Below are 19,483 nucleotides of genomic sequence, written 5' to 3'. Positions count from 1 at the left end.
ACTGCCTTCACGCACCAGATCATCACATAATCATTCTCATTATCGTCATTCATTATCATTCTCATTATTCATCATAACTTTCACATTCTTATACAGTACTTCTTTCTTTCTCTGTTCAATCATACTATACAAACTTTACATCTTTCACTTTTACAATATCTTGGCTCAAACCATTTCTCTTTATCATATTACTCTTTTCTCTTTGTATCTCTTTACTCTATTCTGGTTTCTCTTTTCTCTGTATTCCTTTATTCTGCTCTGGTTACTCTGTTCTCTGTGTTTCTTTACTCTGCTCTGATTTCTTTGTTTAACGTATGTATTTAAAGCTTATGTAAATTTCGGTATGAATAGTTAGTCTGTCCCAAGTATAGGTTCATTAAGTCTATACTGAAACAGTTTAACTTTTTATATAATATGTAACGACCCAATTTTCAATATGTCTAGATCATACCGGAAACTGAGCGCTACCAATTTGTCTTCCTAATTATTATCTATTATTTATCATATGAGTCTGATTCGTTGTTAAACGCGTAGTTAATTTGCATGGTGTATTTTTTTTTTGAAAACCTTTGGATTAATAGACAGAATCATTTATAATCAATTCACAAGTAATAACAGATAAAACAGTTATAAACAACCACACAAAAATATGTCACAAGTAGTTGACAACATTCGGTGATTCAGCCTTTATTAGCATATAGACTGTTAGTTAGAACACCCCTAGATATAGCTAAATAATATCTATATACATATATATACATACAACATCCCAGGTCCTGACCTGTTCAAGAGGTCCCTAAGCTGGCACCTAGGCTAGCCTAGACTCTATACTCACCTAGTCCCTCTAAACTACTAAAGCGAGGAAAAGTACGTTCTAGGTCTTCAAAACTCAAGTCAAGTGGAACATCATCAAAAGATAGAACATCATCTACTACTCCTCTGCACGATTAGACTTTTCCACAGGACGTCTCTCTGGTACCTCATGAAGTAGCCACACAATAGGAATCTCGTACACAGGATTTAGGTTAAAGTACGCATACGAACGGGGTGCAGACGTTGGCTGGTCTCACAGTATATACATATAATCAGAGAACGATATTCACCCTAGACTAAGAAGACTATCTAGAGCAGAATCCTCTTCTTGCGAACGGTCATCAGCGAACTATGGTAAGGTACTCTTACTTCCATCTAAAGGGGAAAGGGTGAGAGAAAGGGTAAGAACTGGGGAGTTCTTAGTAGGGTCGGGGTTATTAGTTACGTTCATTTATTTGGGGTCGATTAGTAGACGAGTAACATAATATAGCGAAGCAGTAAACAGAAGATAAAGATAGAAAGAGAAAGTAGAGATAACAAAAAGCAGAACACAAACAAAAGAATACAAGAAAATAAAACACAGAAATAGCATACGAGCAGACAAACATAAAGAAGTAGATCACACACAGAAAGGAATGTAACAGAGAATGATGCGCAGAAAAGAATGATGCATGTCTAGCCCTAGCGCAGGCCATGAGCTCGTGTCGGTTGGCTGCCCGCAATCCCGACATTTATCCGGTCACGAGTAATCCCGATTTCCCGAATACGATTTTCCGTTCCTAAATAAATGCGCATATAATAATAGCCGCTCATTTGAAACAGCCTCTGCTTACTGTAGGAAAATATATATATACTCTGCTCTGCTCTGGGGAAGCGAAAAATAGCTGTAGGTAACTTAGTTTCCCTACAGAAGCTCTGGGTTGCATTAAGCAACTAATATATATTAAATATAGCTCTGGGTTGCATCAAGCAACTAATATATATATAAATATAGCTCTGGGTTGCATCAAGCAACTAATATATATATATATAAGTATAGCTCTGGGTTGCATCAAGCAACTAATATATATAAATATCTCTTTATTATATTACTCTTCTCTTTATATCTCTTTACTCTGTTCTGGTTTCTCTTTTCTCTGTATCTCTTTACTCTGTTTTAATTACTCTGTTCTCTGTATCTCTTTTCTCTTTTCTGATTACTCTTTTCATCTGTATCTATATTACTCTTTTTCTCTTTATCTCTTTACTTTACTCTGGTTACTCTGTTTTCTGTGTTTCTCTACTCTGCTCTAATTTCTCTGCTTAACGTATGTATTTAAAGTTTATGTAAATTTCGGTATGAATAGTTCGCCTGTCCCAAGTATAGGTTCATTAAGCTATACTGAAACGGTTTAACTTTTCATATTATACCTAACCCTAGTCGCAACTCAAGGACTAATTATGTTGCCCTAGTTCGTTCACTAATTTCTGTTTATTTTTCTGTTATTAAAACTTTACAGACTTTTCTTTAGTTTTTATCTTTTCTTCAACTTTTTATCTTTCTTTTATCTTTGCCTCACTAATATGTTCTTACCACTCCCTAAGTGTTTTATGAAGGTAATTATGAGATTCTGCGCTTAAAGTTGTCTTTCTAAAGCTTTTATAGAAAACTGCCTTTTCTGCATTATTTTATTATTTTTATTAAAATATTATTTTTAATTAAATATTATTATTTAATATTTTATTATTATTTATTATTTTATTATTAAATTTTCGAAAATTAACTTTACTTTAACCTTTAACCTTTAAAATTCACTTTTTACCACCCGTAACTTTTAATATTTCTACTTTTACCACCCTAACTTTTAGAAATTACAAAATAACCCCCCAAACACCAAAATATTTACTTCCTTGCCCTTTTATGGATCAAAAAGGTGTTCTTCATTGTTCTTCACCACACTCAAAGTGTTCTTCGTGTTCTTCGTAAATTCTTCAGATTCTTTCTTTGTTTTTACCCGTTTTTCAGTCTTTTCAGCAACCGATTTTTACCATAATTCAAAATAAATTTCCAGCCACTAAAACCCCATCTTTTCTACATGATTTTAACACAAATTGAACCTCAATTTAAGCAATAGGGTTTCGTTTTCCAGCAGCCACAAGAACACACATTCATAGCTTGAATTTCATCAAATTTCATCAAATTTTCACCAAATTTTCAACAAGAATTACTCATACAAACAATCAATTTCAAGCACAGCCAAACCATATCATAATCACACAACTCAAACACAATCAATCAAGATTAAATTCGTCAATCCCTACCTGGTTTTGCTGCTCCTAATTCGGTTAAACTTTCAGGTGGCCCTTAAGCACTTTTTCCTCCTAAATCACATCAAGAACAACTTTAAATCCAAAAACTCTCAACTGACCAAATCTCACTCAGTATGTTAGGAAGAGATATCTCACCTTAGACTTGCTGGAAATTCACGTTTCTTGGCCCTCAAGTCAAGTTAAGCATGATTCCTAAGGAAGAACATCAAGAAAACACATGTTTTGCATGGTTTTCCTTGAAAACCGAATTGAAATGGGAGGGAGACAGCCATCTCACCTTATTTCCATCCTTGATATGTTACATGGTTATGTAGAGGAAGAAGAGAGGATCATTTTGGTGAAATCGGAGTTTTGATTTGAGTTTTAGTTCAGAAGAAATCAAGCTTTGAAGATTAAGTGTTCATGAAAGTTTCTCTCTTTTCTCTCTTGTTATTTTCGGCCAAAATGATGAAATGAGACAGCCTTGGAGGTCTTGGGGGTGTAAGGTGAGTTGTGATTGGTTGGCTTGGAGGTGGATTAAAATAATATTAAAATATCTCTGGTGTACAACTACTAAAACTAGGTGTATCGGAACACTCGTAAAAACATCTCTAAAAATTATTTTCTGAGCTACTAGCATAAATGACACTAGTAACATATTTATTATGAGAATAGTACATGTATAATGAGGCCTTAGAATTGCTAAATTCATCAGAGAGTGTTGGTGCTAAGCTGCACCAGTAAACCGTAAACCCGGTTAAACCGATTTTCTGTTTTTAACTAAAACTGACCAGGTAACCTTATAATATTATTCAAGAAGCTTCTAATACTAATATAATGATAATATCATCCTATTATCTCTCTTCTCTCATAAATCGAGTCCGGTTCATCAAACTGAGACTATTTACAAAAAACCAAATCAAAACTTCTAACCGATACGGTTCAAAAACCAGGTTCTTTGTGACCGCGTTATCGAGCTTGTCTCGGAAAAGGTTCTAACTTAAAGATGACATAATGACAATGAGGATTGAGATACTTGATGATATATCAAAGGTTTTCCCCTTACTGATCTTCCGGAGAAATCCGTACTTTCAGAAAAGATTTCGTGTTCTCGAAAACCGGGGTTGTTACATTCTACCCTCCTAAAAGAAAATTTTGCCCTCAAAATTTTAGTTACCTGCGAATAGATGCGAGTAATCAGCTGTCATCTTATCTTCCAATTCCCAAGTGTGCTCTTCTTCTCCTCTTGGTTCCCATGCTACTTTGACTAAGCGAACAGTCTTGCCTCTTAGCTGCTTATCACTTCTTTCTACGATCTGAACTGGTGATGCTTGATATGTCAAATCATTTTATAACTGTACTGTTTCTAGTTATGAAATGTGACTATCATCGGAAACATATTTCTTAAGTTGCGACACATAAAAAAAAACATCATGAAGGTTTGATAAATAAGGAGGAAGGGCTATTTGATAAGCTACTAGACCGACTCTTTTAAGTATTTGGAAAGGTTCTATGTATCGTGGGTTAAGCTTCTTCATCTTAAGGGCTCTACCTATTCCAGTAATCGAAGTTACTTCTAGAAAGGCATGATCTCCCTCACTAAACTCTAAGGGTCTACGTCTATTATCGGCATAGCTCTTTTGACGGCTCTGTGCGGTCTGGATCTTCTGGCGAATCCCCTTTATCTTCTCAGTAGTTTCTTGCACTAAGTCTGGACCTAAGACACTAGCTTCTCCGTCATCATTCCAACACAATGGAGTCTGACATCTCCTTCCATAGAGAGCTTCATATGGTGCCATCCCGATACTTTGTTAGTAACTGTTGTTGTAGACGAACTCGACCTATGGCAAATACCTATCCCAACTGCCCTGGTTATCCATCACACAAGATCTTAACATGTCTTCCAATGTCTGGATTGTTCGTTCTGATTGTCCGTCTATCTGAGGATGGTATGCTGTATTCTTATGCAATTCTGTTCCTAAAGCTTTCTGGAATGCTCCCCAGAATCTGGAAGTAAACCTCGGATCTCGATCTGAAACAATTGACGAAGGTATCCCGTGCAATTGTACGATTTCTTGAATATATAGTCGTGCTAGCCTTTCTAAAGTATAGTCAACTCGAATCGGAAGAAAATGTGTTGATTCTATTAACCTATCCACAATCACCCAAATAGCATCGTGTCCTATTGAGGTCCTTGGCAATCCCGTGACAAAATCCATAGTGATCTGCTCCTATTTCCATGATGGTATTTCCAAGGGTTGCAGGGTTCCTGACGGTTTCTGGTGTTCCACCTTCACCTTCTGGCAGGTTAAACATTTTGAGACATAATCAGCTACCTCTTTCTTCAACCCGGCTACCAGAACATTTGTTTCAAATCCTTGATACATCTTTGTTACTCCAGGATGCATAGAAAATATACTTTGATGAGCTTCTGCAAGAATCCTTTGCCGCAAATCTCCAGAGCTAGGCACATAAATTCTGTTCTTATATCTCCAGAGGCTGCTACGATCTAGTCTTACAGCTTCTGGTTCCTCTACTTTCATCCGTCTCAGCATCGTCATCATTTCTGAATCCTATGCTTGTGCTTGCTGAATCCTAATCTTAAAATCTGGTCGTATATGCAATTGGGCCAAACGGACTCCACTTGACGTCTCAGTCATAGCCAACTTAAGATCCTCAAATTCCGCGAGTAACTTTTCTTCCTTTATCATCATCCAAGAGATATTCAAATTCTTCCTGCTCAAAGCGTCTGCCACCACGTTCGCTTTTCCTAAGTGATAACTTAACTTAAAATCATAGTCCTTCAGGAACTCCATCCACCTTCGCTGTCGCATATTAAGATCCTTCTGGTCAAAGATATACTTTAAACTTTTGTGGTCAGAGAAAACTTCTAGTTGAGCACCATACAAATAGTGTCTCCAGATCTTCAGAGCAAACACTACTGCAGCCAACTCCAAGTCATGCGTCGGATAATTTCGTTCATGAGGTCTCAGCTGCCGGGAAGCATAAGCCACCACATTTTTGTCTTGGATCAGCACACATACAAGTCCTTTATGAGAGGCGTCACAGTATACTTCAAAAGGTTTCTGCGAGTCGGGTAGTACTAATACAGGTGCAGTTGTTAACTTCTCCTTAAGCATCTTGAAACTTCTATCACACTCAGCCGTCCAAACGAACAGAACTTCCTTTCGTGTAAGGTAAGTCAGAGGTAAGGCTATCTGTGAAAACCCTTTAATAAACCTCCGGTAATATCCAGCAAGTCCGAGAAAACTCCGAACTTCTGTAACGATCGTAGGTGGTTCCCATTGCACTACTGCTTCAATTTTTGAAGGATCCACTGCAATTCCTCCCTGTGATATAACATGTCCCAAAAATGCCACCTTCTCTGTCCAGAACTCGCACTTTGATAGTTTAGCATATAACTTCCGAGTCCTTAGTATCTGCAATACAGTCCTTAGATGCTCTTCATGCTCTCTTTTTGTCTTCGAATAGATGAGAATATCGTCTATGAAGACTACTATGAACTGATCAAGGTACGGACGAAAAATACGATTCATGTAATCCATGAAAATCGCAGGAGCATTAGTTAGTCCAAACGACATAACCGTATACTCATAGTGACCATATCGAGTTCTAAATGCAGTCTTCGGTATATTTGACTCTTTCACTCGAATCTAGTGATAGCCCGATCGCAAATCAATCTTCGAAAACACAGTTGCACCTTTTAAATGATCCATCAAATCATCTATTCGTGGAAGTGGGTACTTGTTCTTGATAGTGACTTTATTTAACTATCGGTAATCTACACAAAGTCACATTCCACCATCCTTCTTCTTTACTAGCAACACCGGAGCTCCCAAGGTGATACGCTGGGACGAATAAATCTTTTTTTCCAAGTAGCTCATCCAACTGCTTCTTCAACTCTGCAAGTTCCAGTAGTGACATCCGGTACGGTGCTATGGAAATCGGTCCGGTTCCAGGTACAAGTTCAATGCTAAATTCTATCTCTCGCTAAAGAGGAAACTCAGGTATGTCGTCCGGAAAAATATCAGGAAATTCCTTCACCACTTGGATTCGTTCTAAGCTTAGTTCACTATCATTCGAGCTAGCCGCTAACAGAACGTACACCTCACAATCATTCCCGTCGAATGCAACTCTTACAGAATTCTGATATAAAGTATGAGACAGAAATGGTTTAATATCTAAACTATCAGACGGAATAACAGCAGTTCTTTCATAGCAATCAAGGAAAACATGATACTTAGATAACCAATCTAACCCTAGAATAACTTCTAAACCACATAGAGGCAAACAGATTAGATCATGTATAAAAGTTCTATTCCTAATAGTGAATGGTACTTGCAGGCACACTAAACTAGTCAAAGCATTTTGGGATGCAGGTGTATGGACAATTAGATCAAAGTTCAACTCAGAGAAATCTAGTCCCAACTCACGAGCAACAGTTAAAGAAACAAAGGAATGCGATGCACTCGAGTCATACAGTACAGTTAGAAATCGATCTTTGACAATACACTGACCTTGGATCAGGGCGTCTGATTGCATAGCATCATCAGCAGTCATGGCAAACACTCGACCTTGTTGCTAGGTTCGCACTAGATTCCGAAAAAACTTTCTTGGGTACATCCTAGCTGTGTGTCCAGATTCCTCACAAGTAAAATAAGCGTTCGTTCCTTACAGCATCCAAATATAACATAACCATAACCATGGAGATCATAATAGCTATGAGGATAGCTGTGCCTCGCATCGATTCATCATTCGAAACTCAATTAAACTATGTCTATTCGCAGTCATTAAGGTCCTATCCACACCAAACAATCAATATTAAGGTGATCAGTCTTAATATTTTAAGTAAGGCACGAACATTCCCAAAATGAGCACTCATAGACATTCATGCCAAATGTATCTTAAAGATACCCTAATGGCGTGAGACACACAAGCAGAGTATGCAATGAAGCATAGTCAGTCCACTCCCCAGGCTCTACTGGGAATGAACTGCTCTGATACCAAATTGTAACGACCCAATTTTCAGTACGCCTAGGGCATACCAGAAACTGAGTGCTACCAATTTGTCATACTATATATTATCTATTATTTATTATATGAGCCTGATTCGTTGTTAAAAGCGTAGTTAGTTAGCGAGGTACTTTTTTTTTGAAAACATTTTGATTAATAGACGGATTCATTCATAATCAACTCACATCTGATAACAGATAAAACAGTTATGAGCAACCACACATAAATACATCACAAGTAGCTAGCAACATTCATTTATCCAGCCTTTATTAGAGTATAGACCTTTAGTTAGAACACCTCTAGGTATAGCTAGATAATAACTATATACATATACATACATACATACAACATCCCAGGTCCTGACCTGTTCAAGAGGTCCCTAAGCTGGCACCTAGGCTAGCCTAGACTCTATACTCACTTAGTCCCTCTAAACTACTAAAGCGAGGGAAAGTACGTTCTAAGTCTTAACAACTCAAGTCAGGTGGAACGTCATCAAAAGATAGAACATCATCTGCTACTCCTCTGCATGATCAGACTTTTCCACAGGACGTCTCTCTGGTACCTCATGAAGTATCCACAAAATAGGAATCTCGTACACAGGATTTTGGTTAAAGTGCGCATACGAAAGGGTTCAGACGTTGGCTGGTCTCACAATATTTACATATAATCAGAGAATGATATTCACCCTAGACTCAGAAGACTATCTAGAGCAGAATCCTCTTCTTGCGAATGGTCATCAGCGAACTATGGTAAGGTACTCTTACTTCCATCTAAAGGGGGAAGGGAGAGAGAAGGGGTAAGAACTGGGGAGTTCTTAGTAGGGTCGGGGTTATTAGTTACGTTCATTAATTCTATGTTGTTTAGCAGACTATTAGAAGAATACAAGGAAGCAGTAATTAGAAAACACAGATAAGTAGAGAAGATAGAGAAAACAGATAGCAGAACACAAACAGAAGAATACAAGAAAATATCACAAGCGCAGAGAATGGAATACAAATAAGGAAAGCATACATTCATACCACAAACATAACAAAGGAAATGCGCAACCAAGTATGATGCATGTCTAGCCCTAGTGCAGGTAATGAGCTCATCTGTCGGTTACTAACCCGCTCCCGACATTATCCAGCAACCTCTGTCTGGATAAGGCTTTCCTATTGGCTATACCCCTGTGTACAGGAAATAACCCCTCTGCCACCACAGGGTCCACTGCACGCAGGAAATAACACATCTGCCACTGCAGGGATGTACGCCGACACACCTTCTGTATACAGGAAATAACCCCTCTGCCACTAGAGAAATGGAATAGGTGGTCACGGTACTTCTGTAGCAGGAAATAACCCCTCTGCCTTACAGAAATAAAATATGGATCTGTACCGTAGGAAAGCGTTCTCAGTTGTCGTACCACCATCTATCTGACTGCCTTCACGCAGTAGATCATCACATAATCATTCTCATTATCATCATTCATTATCATTCTCATTATTCATCATAACTTTCACATTCTTATGCAGTACTTCTTTCTTTCTCTGTTCAATCATACTATACAAACTTTACATCTTTCACTTTTACAATATCTTGGCTCAAACCATTTCTCTTTATCATATTACTCTTTTCTCTTTGTATCTCTTTACTCTATTCTGGTTTCTCTTTTCTCTGTATCCCTTTATTCTGCTCTGGTTACTCTGTTCTCTGTGTTTCTTTACTCTGCTCTGATTTCTCTGTTTAACGTATGTATTTTAAGCTTATGTAAATTTCGGTATGAATAGTTAGTCTGTCCCAAGTATAGGTTCATTAAGTCTATACTGAAACAGTTTAACTTTTCATATAATACCTAACCCTATTCGCAATTCCAGGACTAACTATGTTGCCCTAGTTCGTTCACTAGTCTCTGTCTGTTTTTCTATCATTAAAACTTTACAGACTTTTTCTTCGATTTTTATCTTTTCTTCAACTTTTTATCTTTTATTTATCTTTGCCTCACTAATATGTTTTTACCACTCCCTAAGTATTTTATGAAGGTAATTATGAGATTCTGCGCTTAAAGTTGTCTTTCTAAAGCTTTTGTAGAAAACTGCCTTTTCTGCATTATTTTATTATTTTTATTAAAATATTATTTTTAATTAAATATTATTATTTAATATTTTATTATTTTTTTATTATTTTATCATTAAATTTTCGAAAATTAACTTAACTTTTACTTTTAACCTTTAAAATTCACTTTTTACCACCCGTAACTTTTAATATTTCTACTTTTACCACCCTAACTTTCAGAAATTACCAAATAACCCCCCAAACACCAAATTAATTACTTCCTTGCCCTTTTATGAATCAAAAAGGTGTTCTTCATTGTTTTTCATCATACTCAAAGTGTTCTTCATGTTCTTCATAAATTCTTCAAATTCTTTCTCTGTTTTTACCCGTTTTTCAGTCTTTTCAGCAACCGATTTTTACTATAATTCATAATAAATTAGCAGCCACTAAAACCCCATCTTTTCTACATGATTTCAACACAAATTGAACCTCAATTTAAGCTTAGGATTTCATTTTTCCAGCTGCCCAAGAACATGAACTTTAAAGCTTGAATTTCATCAAATTTCATCAAAATTTCACCAAATTTTCACCAAGAATCAATCATATAAGCAACCAATTTTTAGCACAGCCAATTTATACAACATTCACACAACTCAAACACAAATAATCAAGATTAATTTCGTGACACCCTACCTGGTTTTGCTGCTCCTAATTCGGTTAAACTTTCAGGTGGTCCTTAAGCATTTTTTCCTCCTAAATCACATCAAGAACAACTTTAAATCCAAAAACTCTCAACTGACCAAATCTCACTCTGTATGTTAGGAAGAGATATCTCACCTTAGACTTGCTGGAAATTCACATTTCTTGGCCCTCAAGTCAAGTTAAGCATGATTCCTAAGGAAGAACATCAAGAAAACACATGTTTTGCATGGTTTTCCTTGAAAACCGAATTGAAATGGGAAAGGAACAGCCATCTCACCTTATTTCCATCCTTGATAAGTTACATGGTTATGTAGAGGAAGAAGAGAGGATCATTTTGGTGAAATCGGAGTTTTGATTTGAGTTTTAGTTCAGAAGAAATCAAGCTTTGAAGATTAAGAGTTCATGAAAGTTTCTCTCTTTTCTCTCTTGTTATTTTCGGCCAAAATGATGAAATGAGACAGCCTTGGAGGTCTTGGAGGTGTAAGGTGAGTTGTGATTGGTTGGCTTGGAGGTGGATTAAAATAATATTAAAATATCTCTGGTGTACAACTACTAAAACTAGGTGTATCGGAACACTCGTAAAAACATCTCTAAAAATTATTTTCTGAGCTACTAGCATAAATGACACTAGTAACATATTTATTATGAGAATAGTACATGTATAATGAGGCCTTAGCATTGCTAAATTCATCAGAGAGTGTTGGTGCTAAGCTGCACCAGTAAACCGTAAACCCGGTTAAACCGATTTTCTGTTTTTAACTAAAACTGACCAGGTAACCTTATAATATTATTCAAAAAGCTTCTAATACTAATATAATGATAATATCATCCTATTATCTCTCTTCTCTTATAAATCGAGTCCAGTTCATCAAACTGAGACTATTTACAAAAAACCAAATCAAAACTTCTAACCGATACGGTTCAAAAACCAGGTTCTTCGTGACCGCGTTATCGAGCTTGTCTCGGAGAAGGTTCTAACTTAAAGATGACATAATGACAATGAAGATTGAGATACTTGATGATATATCAAAGGTTTTCCCCTTACTGATCTTCCGGAGAAATCCGTACTTTCAGAAAAGATTTCGTGTTCTTGAAAACCGGGGTTGTTACAAGCAAGGTGAGAATGCAGTAGTGACATTAGACTAGCAAGCACAAACCTAGGCAATGAAAATACTAAAGACAGAATTGAAAATCCTAAACTACCATGGAAACATGTTCTATTTCATACATGATTTTCCTTATTTAAAACTTGAAAAAGATGAAACAAAGAGGGAACTCCACCACCTTTTACTCACGGGGTGTCCATGCTCTCCCTCTTGTTTGTCCTCTTCGTGTCTTTCTTGAGTGCTTGAACCCCCACTTCCCTTGCTTTTTTCAATCAACTTATTCCAGAAGCCAGCATCTTCCATCTTCTTTTTCAATGTTTCCTTTTGCTCTTTCACCTTCCTTTCCTCTTGTTCTGTTAGATCTTTTTGGACTGTATCATACCTAGGGATTGCAGAGTGCAAATTATGCATATGCCCAGATATATAGTTCAACTTGGCTTGAGTGTTTATGTTGAACTCTTCCCTATGTAGTTGTTGTCCTTCATTAAGTACGCTGAACTCATTGAATGCCTTCGTCTGAGCTAGCTGACGTTGGTTGAGTTCTTGAAGGCGTTTGTCTTGACACTCTTGCCTTTTAGTCACTTGATTGATGGCTTGAGTGAGCTGGGAGTAGTGTTCCATTTGCTGTTTCTGCCACTCCCCTTGTTGATTCATCCAATTAGAAAGGAGTTCTTCTTGACGATCCATCCTTTGGAATTGAATGTGTAGTTGTTGTTCTTGTCCCTCCATGTATCTCCTTGCTAGATCCTAAATGGCTCCTTGAATGTGATTTAGGTTTATGTTAGTTGGATCAAAGTACTCTTCCTGCTGGTATTCTTCTTGATGAGGTTCTTCTTGATGAGGTCCTTCCTGTGATGTTCTTTTCCCTATTTGGGGCCTTCTTTGCTGTTGGGCAGGTGTCACATAAGTTATACGCTGGAGCGTGACTAACCTCCCAGGGTTTACCCAATTTGGATTGCTGTCCTCGACGACTACCTTGGCTTTTGTACACAGTCTAAGGATGGTGCTGGGGTACCAAAGTCTAGCACCCAGATCATTCTTCTCGGCTGACTCTTGAATCCCCTCAGCTATAATTTCGTGTACATTGATGCCTCCACCCTTTATTAAGCAATGTACCATAGTAGCTCGAGTAGTGTTAACCTCAGAATTGTTCGCGGCTGGGAGGATAGATCTCCTCACGAGCTCAAACCATCCCTTGGCTTCCGGGATGAGGTCTCCTCTCCTGATGAACCGGGATCTCCTATCCGAATACCTTTCCCAGTCAGATCCTATAACACACATATCGTTCACAATTTCTTCAAGTTCATCATTGTTGTAACGACCCAACTTCCAGTATGCCATGGTCATACAAGAAGCTAAGTGTTATTAACTTATCCTTCCTAATTATTATTATTTATTTAATATATGAGCCTGTTCCTTGTTAGAGCGATGCCAATTTTACGATTAATTTTTTTTTGTTTGCGGATGGTCAGGTAAAATAAACAAGCATACATTGGGAGTAATAGAAAAGCGGCATAAAGAAACATAGAAATACAGCTGATAATATACATCATGTACACTATAACAAAACATGTAGCGTTTACACAAGATCAAGTCAGTTTACATCCTCGTCATCCTACGTAGCTAATATTTACACGACACTCCCAGGGCCTGTTCTTCATTGTTCTTTATCACACTCAAAGTGTTCTTCATGTTCTTCAGATTCTTTCTCTGTTTTTACCCGTTTTTCAGTCTTTTCAGCAACCGATTTTCACCATAATTCAAAATAAAATTGCAGCCACTAAAACCCCATCTTTTCTACATGATTTCAACATAAATTGAACCTCAATTTAAGCTTAGGGTTTCATTTTTCCAGCTGCCCAAGAATGTGAACTTTTAAGCTTGAATTTCATCAAATTTCATCAAAATTTCACCAAATTTTCACCAAGAATCAATCATATATGCAACCAATTTTTAGCACAGCCAAATAATACAACATTCACACAACTCAAACACAAATAATAAAGATTAATTTCGTGACACCCTACCTGGTCTTGCTGCTCCTAATTCAATCAAACTTTCAGGTGGTCCTTAAACACTTTTTCCTCCTAAATCACATCAAGAAAACACATATTTAAGCATGTTTCCTTGAAACTGAATCAAAAGAGAGATGGTACAGCCAACTCACCTTGATCCCATCCTTGATAAGTCATATGATCATGTAGAGAAAGAAGAGAGGATCATTTTGGTCGGATTGGAATTTTGATTTGAGTTTTAGTTCAGCAGAAATCAAGCTTTGAAGATTTGGAACTAAGAACTTTTCTCTCTTTTTCTCTCTACCTATTTTCGGCCACAAAGTGAAAATGAGCCAGCCTTGGGGGTTTTGGGGGTATAGGGTGAGTTGTGATTGGTTGGCTTGGAGGTGGATTAAAATAATATTAAAATATCTCAGGTGTATAACTACTAAAACTAGATGTATCGGAACACTTGCAAAAACATCTCTAAAAATTATTTTCTGAGCTACTAGCATAAATGACACTAGTAACATATTTATTATGAGAATGAAACATGAATAATGAGGCCTTAGCATTGCTAAAGTCATCAGAGAGTGCTGGTGCTAAGCTGCACCAGTAAATTGTGAACCCGGTTAAACCGGTTTTCTGGTTTTAACTAAAACTGATAAGGTAACCTTATAATATCATTCAAGAGGCTTCTAATACTCATATAATGATAATATCATCCTGTTATCTCTCTCCTCTCATAAATCGAGTCCGGTTTGTCAAACTGAGATTATTTACGAAAAACCAAATCAAAACTCCTAACCGATACGGTTAAAAAACTAGGTTCTTCGTGATTACGTTATCGAGCTTGTCTCGGAAAAGGTTCTAACTTAAAGATGACATAATGACAATGAGGATTGAGATACTTGATGATATATCAAAGGTTTTCCCCTTACTGATCTTCCGGAGAAATTCGTACTTTCAGAAAAGATCTCGCGTACTCGAAAACCGGGGTTGTTACATTCTACCCTCCTAAAAGAAAATTTTGCCCTCAAAATTTCAGTTACCTGAGAATAGATGCGGGTAATCAACTTTCATCTTATCTTCCAATTCCCAAGTGTGTTCTTCTTCTCCTCTTTGTCCCCAAGCTACTTTGACCAAGCGAACGATTTTGCCTCTTAGCTGCTTATCACTTCTTTCTACGATCCGAACTGGTGATGCTTGATATGTCAAATCGTTTCGTAACTGTACTGTCTCTGGTTGTAAAATATGACTCTCGTTGGGAATATATTTCTTAAGTTGCGAGACATGAAAAACATCATGAAGGTTTGACAAATATGGAGGAAGGGCTACTTGATAAGCTACTAGACCGACTCTTTTAAGTATTTGGAAAGGTCCTATGTATCGAGGGTTAAGCTTTTTAGTCTTAAGGGCTCTACCTATTCCAGTAGTCGGGGTTACTTTAAGAAAGACATGGTCTCCCTCACTAAACTCTAAGGGTCTACGTCTATTATCGGCATAGCTCTTTTGACGGCTCTGTGCTGTCTGGATCTTCTGGTGGATCCCCTTTATCTTCTCAGTAGTTTCTTGTACTAAGTCTGGACCTAAGACACTAGCTTCTCCGTCGTCATTCCAACACAATGGTGTCTGACATCTCCTTCCGTAGAGAGCTTCATATGGTGCCATCCCAATACTTTGTTGGTAACTGTTGTTGTAGACGAACTCGACCAATGGCAAATACCTATCCCAACTGCCTTGGTTATCCATCACACAAGATCTTAGCATGTCTTCCAATGTCTGGATTGTCCGCTCTGATTGTCCGTCTGTCTGAGGATGGTATGCTGTACTCATATGCAATTCTGTTCCCAATGCTTTTTGGAAAGCTCCCCAGAATCTGGAAGTAAACCTCGGATCTCGATCTGAAACAATTGACGAAGGTATTCCGTGCAATCGTACGATTTCTTGAATATATATTTGTGCCAGCCTTTCTAATGTATAGTCAACTCGAATCGGAAGGAAGTGCACTGATTTTGTCAACCTGTCCACAATTACCCAAATGGCATCGTGTCCTGTTGAGGTCCTTGGCAATCCCGTGACAAAATCCATAGTGATATGCTCCCATTTCCATTGTGGTATTTCTAAGGGTTGCAGGGTTCCTGACGGTTTCTGGTGTTCCACCTTCACCTTCTGGCAGGTTAAATATTTTGAGACATAATCAGCTACCTCTTTCTTCAAGCCCGGCCACCAGAACATTTGTTTCAAATCCTGATACATCTTTGTTACTCCAGGATGCATATAAGATCTACTTTGATGAGCTTCTGCAAGAATCCTTTGCCGCAAATCTCCAGAGCTAGGCACACAAATTCTGTTCTTGTATCTCCAGAGGCTGCTACGATCTAGTATTACAGCTTCTGGCTCCTCTACTTTCATCCGTCTCAGCATCGTCATCATTTCTGAATCCTGTGCTTGTGCTTGCTGAATCCTAATCTTAAAATCTGGTGTTATATGCAATTGGGCTAAACGGACTCCACTTGACGTCTCAGTCATAGCCAACTTAAGGTCCTCAAATTCCACGAGTAACTTTTCTTCCTTTATCATCATCCAAGAGATATTCAAATTCTTCCTGCTCAAAGCGTCTGCCACCACGTTCGCTTTTCCTGGGTGATAACTTAACTTAAAATCATAGTCCTTCAGGAACTCCATCCACCTTCACTGTCGCATATTAAGATCCTTCTGGTCAAAGATGTACTTTAAACTTTTGTGGTAAGAGAAAACTTCTAGCTGAGCGCCATACAAATAGTGTCTCCAGATCTTCAGAGCAAACACTACTGCAGCCAACTCCAAGTCATGCGTCGGATAATTTCGTTCATGAGGTCTCAGCTGCCGGGAAGCATAAGCCACCACATTTTTTTCTTGCATCAGCACACATCCAAGTCCTTTATGAGAAGCGTCACAGTATACTTCAAAAGGTTTCTGCGGGTCGGGTAGTACTAATACAGGTGCAGTTGTTAACTTCTCCTTAAGCATCTTGAAACTTCTATCACACTCAGCCGTCCAAACGAACGGAACTTCCTTTTGTGTAAGGTAAGTCAGAGGTAAGGCTATCTGTGAAAATTCTTTGATGAACCTCCGGTAATATCCAGCAAGTTCGAGAAAACTCCGAACTTTTGTAACGGTCGTAGGTGGTTTCCATTGCACTACTACTTCAATTTTTGAAAGATCCACTGCAATTCCTCCCTGTGATATAACATGTCCCAAAAATGCCACCTTCTCTGTCCAGAACTCGCACTTTGATAATTTAGCATATAACTTCTGAGTCCTTAGTATCTGCAATACAGTCCTTAGATGCTCTTCATGCTCTCTTTCTGTCTTCGAATAGATGAGAATATCGTCTATGAAGACTACTACGAACTGATCAAGGTACGGACGAAAAATACGATTCATGTAATCCATGAAAATCGCAGGAGCATTAGTTAGTCCAAACGACATAACCGTATACTCATAGTGACCATATCGAGTTCTAAATGCAGTCTTTGGTATATCTGACTCTTTCACTAGAATCTGGTGATAGCCCAATCGCAAATCAATCTTCAAAAACACAGTTGCACCTTTTAACTGATCCATTAGATCATCTATTCGTGGAAGTGGATACTTGTTCTTGATAGTGACTTTATTTAACTGTCGGTAATCTACGCAAAGTCTCATTCCACCATCCTTCTTCTTTACTAGCAATACCGGAGCTCCCCAAGGTGATGCGCTGAGACGAATAAATTTCTTTCCAAGTAGCTCATCCAACTGCTTCTTCAACTCTGCAAGTTCCAATGGTGACATCCGGTACGGTGCTATGGAAATTGGTCCGGTTCCAGGTACAAGTTCAACGTTGAATTCTATCTCTCGCTGAGGAGGAAACTCAGGTATGTCGTCCAGGAAAACATCAGAAAATATCTTCACCACTCGAATTTGTTCTAAGCTTAGTTCACTGTCACTCGAGCTAGCCGCTAACAGAACGTACCCCTCACAATCACTCCCATCTAATGCAACTCTTACAGAATTCAGATATAAAGTATGAGACAGAAATGGTTTAATATCTAAACTATCAGATGGAATAACAGCAGTTCTTTCATAGCAATCAAGGAAAATATGATACTTAGATAACCAATCTAACCCTGGAATAACTTTTAAACCACATAGAGGCAAACAGATTAGATCATGTATAAAAGTTCTGTTCCTAATAGTGAATGGTACTTGCAGGCACACTAAACTAGTCAAAGCATTTTGGGACGCAGGTGTATGGACAATCAGATCAAAGTTCAACTCAGAGAAATCTAGTCCCAACTCACGAGCAACAGTTAAAGAGATAAAGGAATGCGATGCACCCGAGTCATATAGTACAGTTAGAAATCGATTCTTGACATAACACTGACCTTGGATCAGGGCGTCTGATTGCATAGCATCATCAGCAGTCATAGCAAACACTCGACCTTGTTGCTGGGTTCGTACTGGATTCCGAGCGAATATCTTTGGGCATTCCTTAGCAATATGTCCAGTTCCTCCACATCTATAACAATTGAATGTTCCAAACAAACACGGCTTAATACCATGATCCTTCCCACATCGCTTGCATGTAGTGTTCACCTGCACCTGTTGAGGTCGATTACCATTATCCTGCCTCGGTCTACCTCCGTTTCCTCCCATAGGGCGAGCAGGGATGTTACCAACCTGTGGGTTTCTTTGATGTGGCACACCAGGTGTCTTGAAGTTTGTCCTTCGTGGTTGCCAATTATAATTATTGTAGTTCCTTGGTGGAAATCCTTGACGACTTGCTTTAGAGGCACTTACCTTCTTAGCACATTCTTCCACTAACTTACACTTATTAACCAGCTCAGCAAAATTTCGTATCTCCAATGGAACTACTGAACTCATCAGATCCTCACGAAGGCCCCCTTCGAACTTCAAACACTTCCATTCTTCAAAGTCAGCAGGATTCCCTTGGCAGATCTTGGAGAAACGGCACAAGTCATCAAACTTACGGGCATATTCTGCAACAGTTGTGTTACCCTGTTTCAGCTGCATAAGTTCCATCTCCTTAGCGTCACGAGCTGCCCTCGGAAAATACTTCTTATAAAATTCATCCTTAAAAGTATTCCAAGGAATATCGCCTTCATCTTGTTGCAACAGTCGCTGTATCCCCTGCCACCAATGCTCAGCTTCTCCTTCCAGCATATAAGTAGCAAACTCCACGTGTTGGCCTTCCAGAACATGCTGCGCTCGCAGTGATCGTTCGATAGCTCGAAACCAGTTGTCAGCATCAGTCGCAACGAGTGTACCTTTAAACTTAGGCGTTTTAACCTTCAGAAAAGTCACAAGGGTCATAGGTCTTTCGAAATGCCCCAAGTTATTCTCATCATTTCCACTATCTTCCCCATGCTCATTCTCATTCTCGTTTCTCACTCCAAGATGATCAACAGCCCTAGCCGCTGCTACTGCAGCCTCACGCACTGCCTCAGCCACAGCGTTCATGGTAGTCAT

At 38.4% G+C, this 19,483-nt stretch overlaps 1 protein-coding gene across 1 annotated transcript; it reads right to left on the bottom strand.

Annotated features, from left to right (window-relative positions):
- Window positions 1-5,214: 5,214 nt before the first annotated feature.
- On the bottom strand, window positions 5,215-19,483 carry LOC148564862 (uncharacterized). The gene is made up of 6 exons (XM_088487101.1): window positions 19,214-19,483; window positions 18,455-19,144; window positions 17,464-17,542; window positions 16,916-17,226; window positions 6,147-6,452; window positions 5,215-5,253 (listed from the first exon to the last, which is right to left on the bottom strand). Exons 1-6 carry the CDS (start codon window positions 19,481-19,483, stop codon window positions 5,215-5,217), a joined length of 1,695 nt encoding a protein of 564 aa, XP_088343227.1.

The sequence above is a fragment of the Arachis ipaensis genome, chromosome B5 (genome assembly GCF_059453495.1).
Source record: "Arachis ipaensis isolate K30076 ecotype BB chromosome B5, ASM5945349v1, whole genome shotgun sequence".
Classification (NCBI taxonomy): Eukaryota; Viridiplantae; Streptophyta; class Magnoliopsida; order Fabales; family Fabaceae; genus Arachis; species Arachis ipaensis.
This window is presented reverse-complemented; position numbering and strand designations above follow the sequence as displayed.

Bases quoted from the DNA above. Each gene is read 5' to 3' on its own strand.
- LOC148564862 (XM_088487101.1), bottom strand. From the start codon at position 19,483: ATGACTACCATGAACGCTGTGGCTGAGGCAGTGCGTGAGGCTGCAGTA. The intron at 19,145-19,213 runs GTTCTGGAAGGC...CATTGGTGGCAG, and splicing joins GATCACTGCGAGCGCAGCAT to GGGATACAGCGACTGTTGCA. The intron at 17,543-18,454 runs GTACGAACCCAG...GTGTTTTTGAAG, and splicing joins AGATATTCGCTCGGAATCCA to ATTGATTTGCGATTGGGCTA.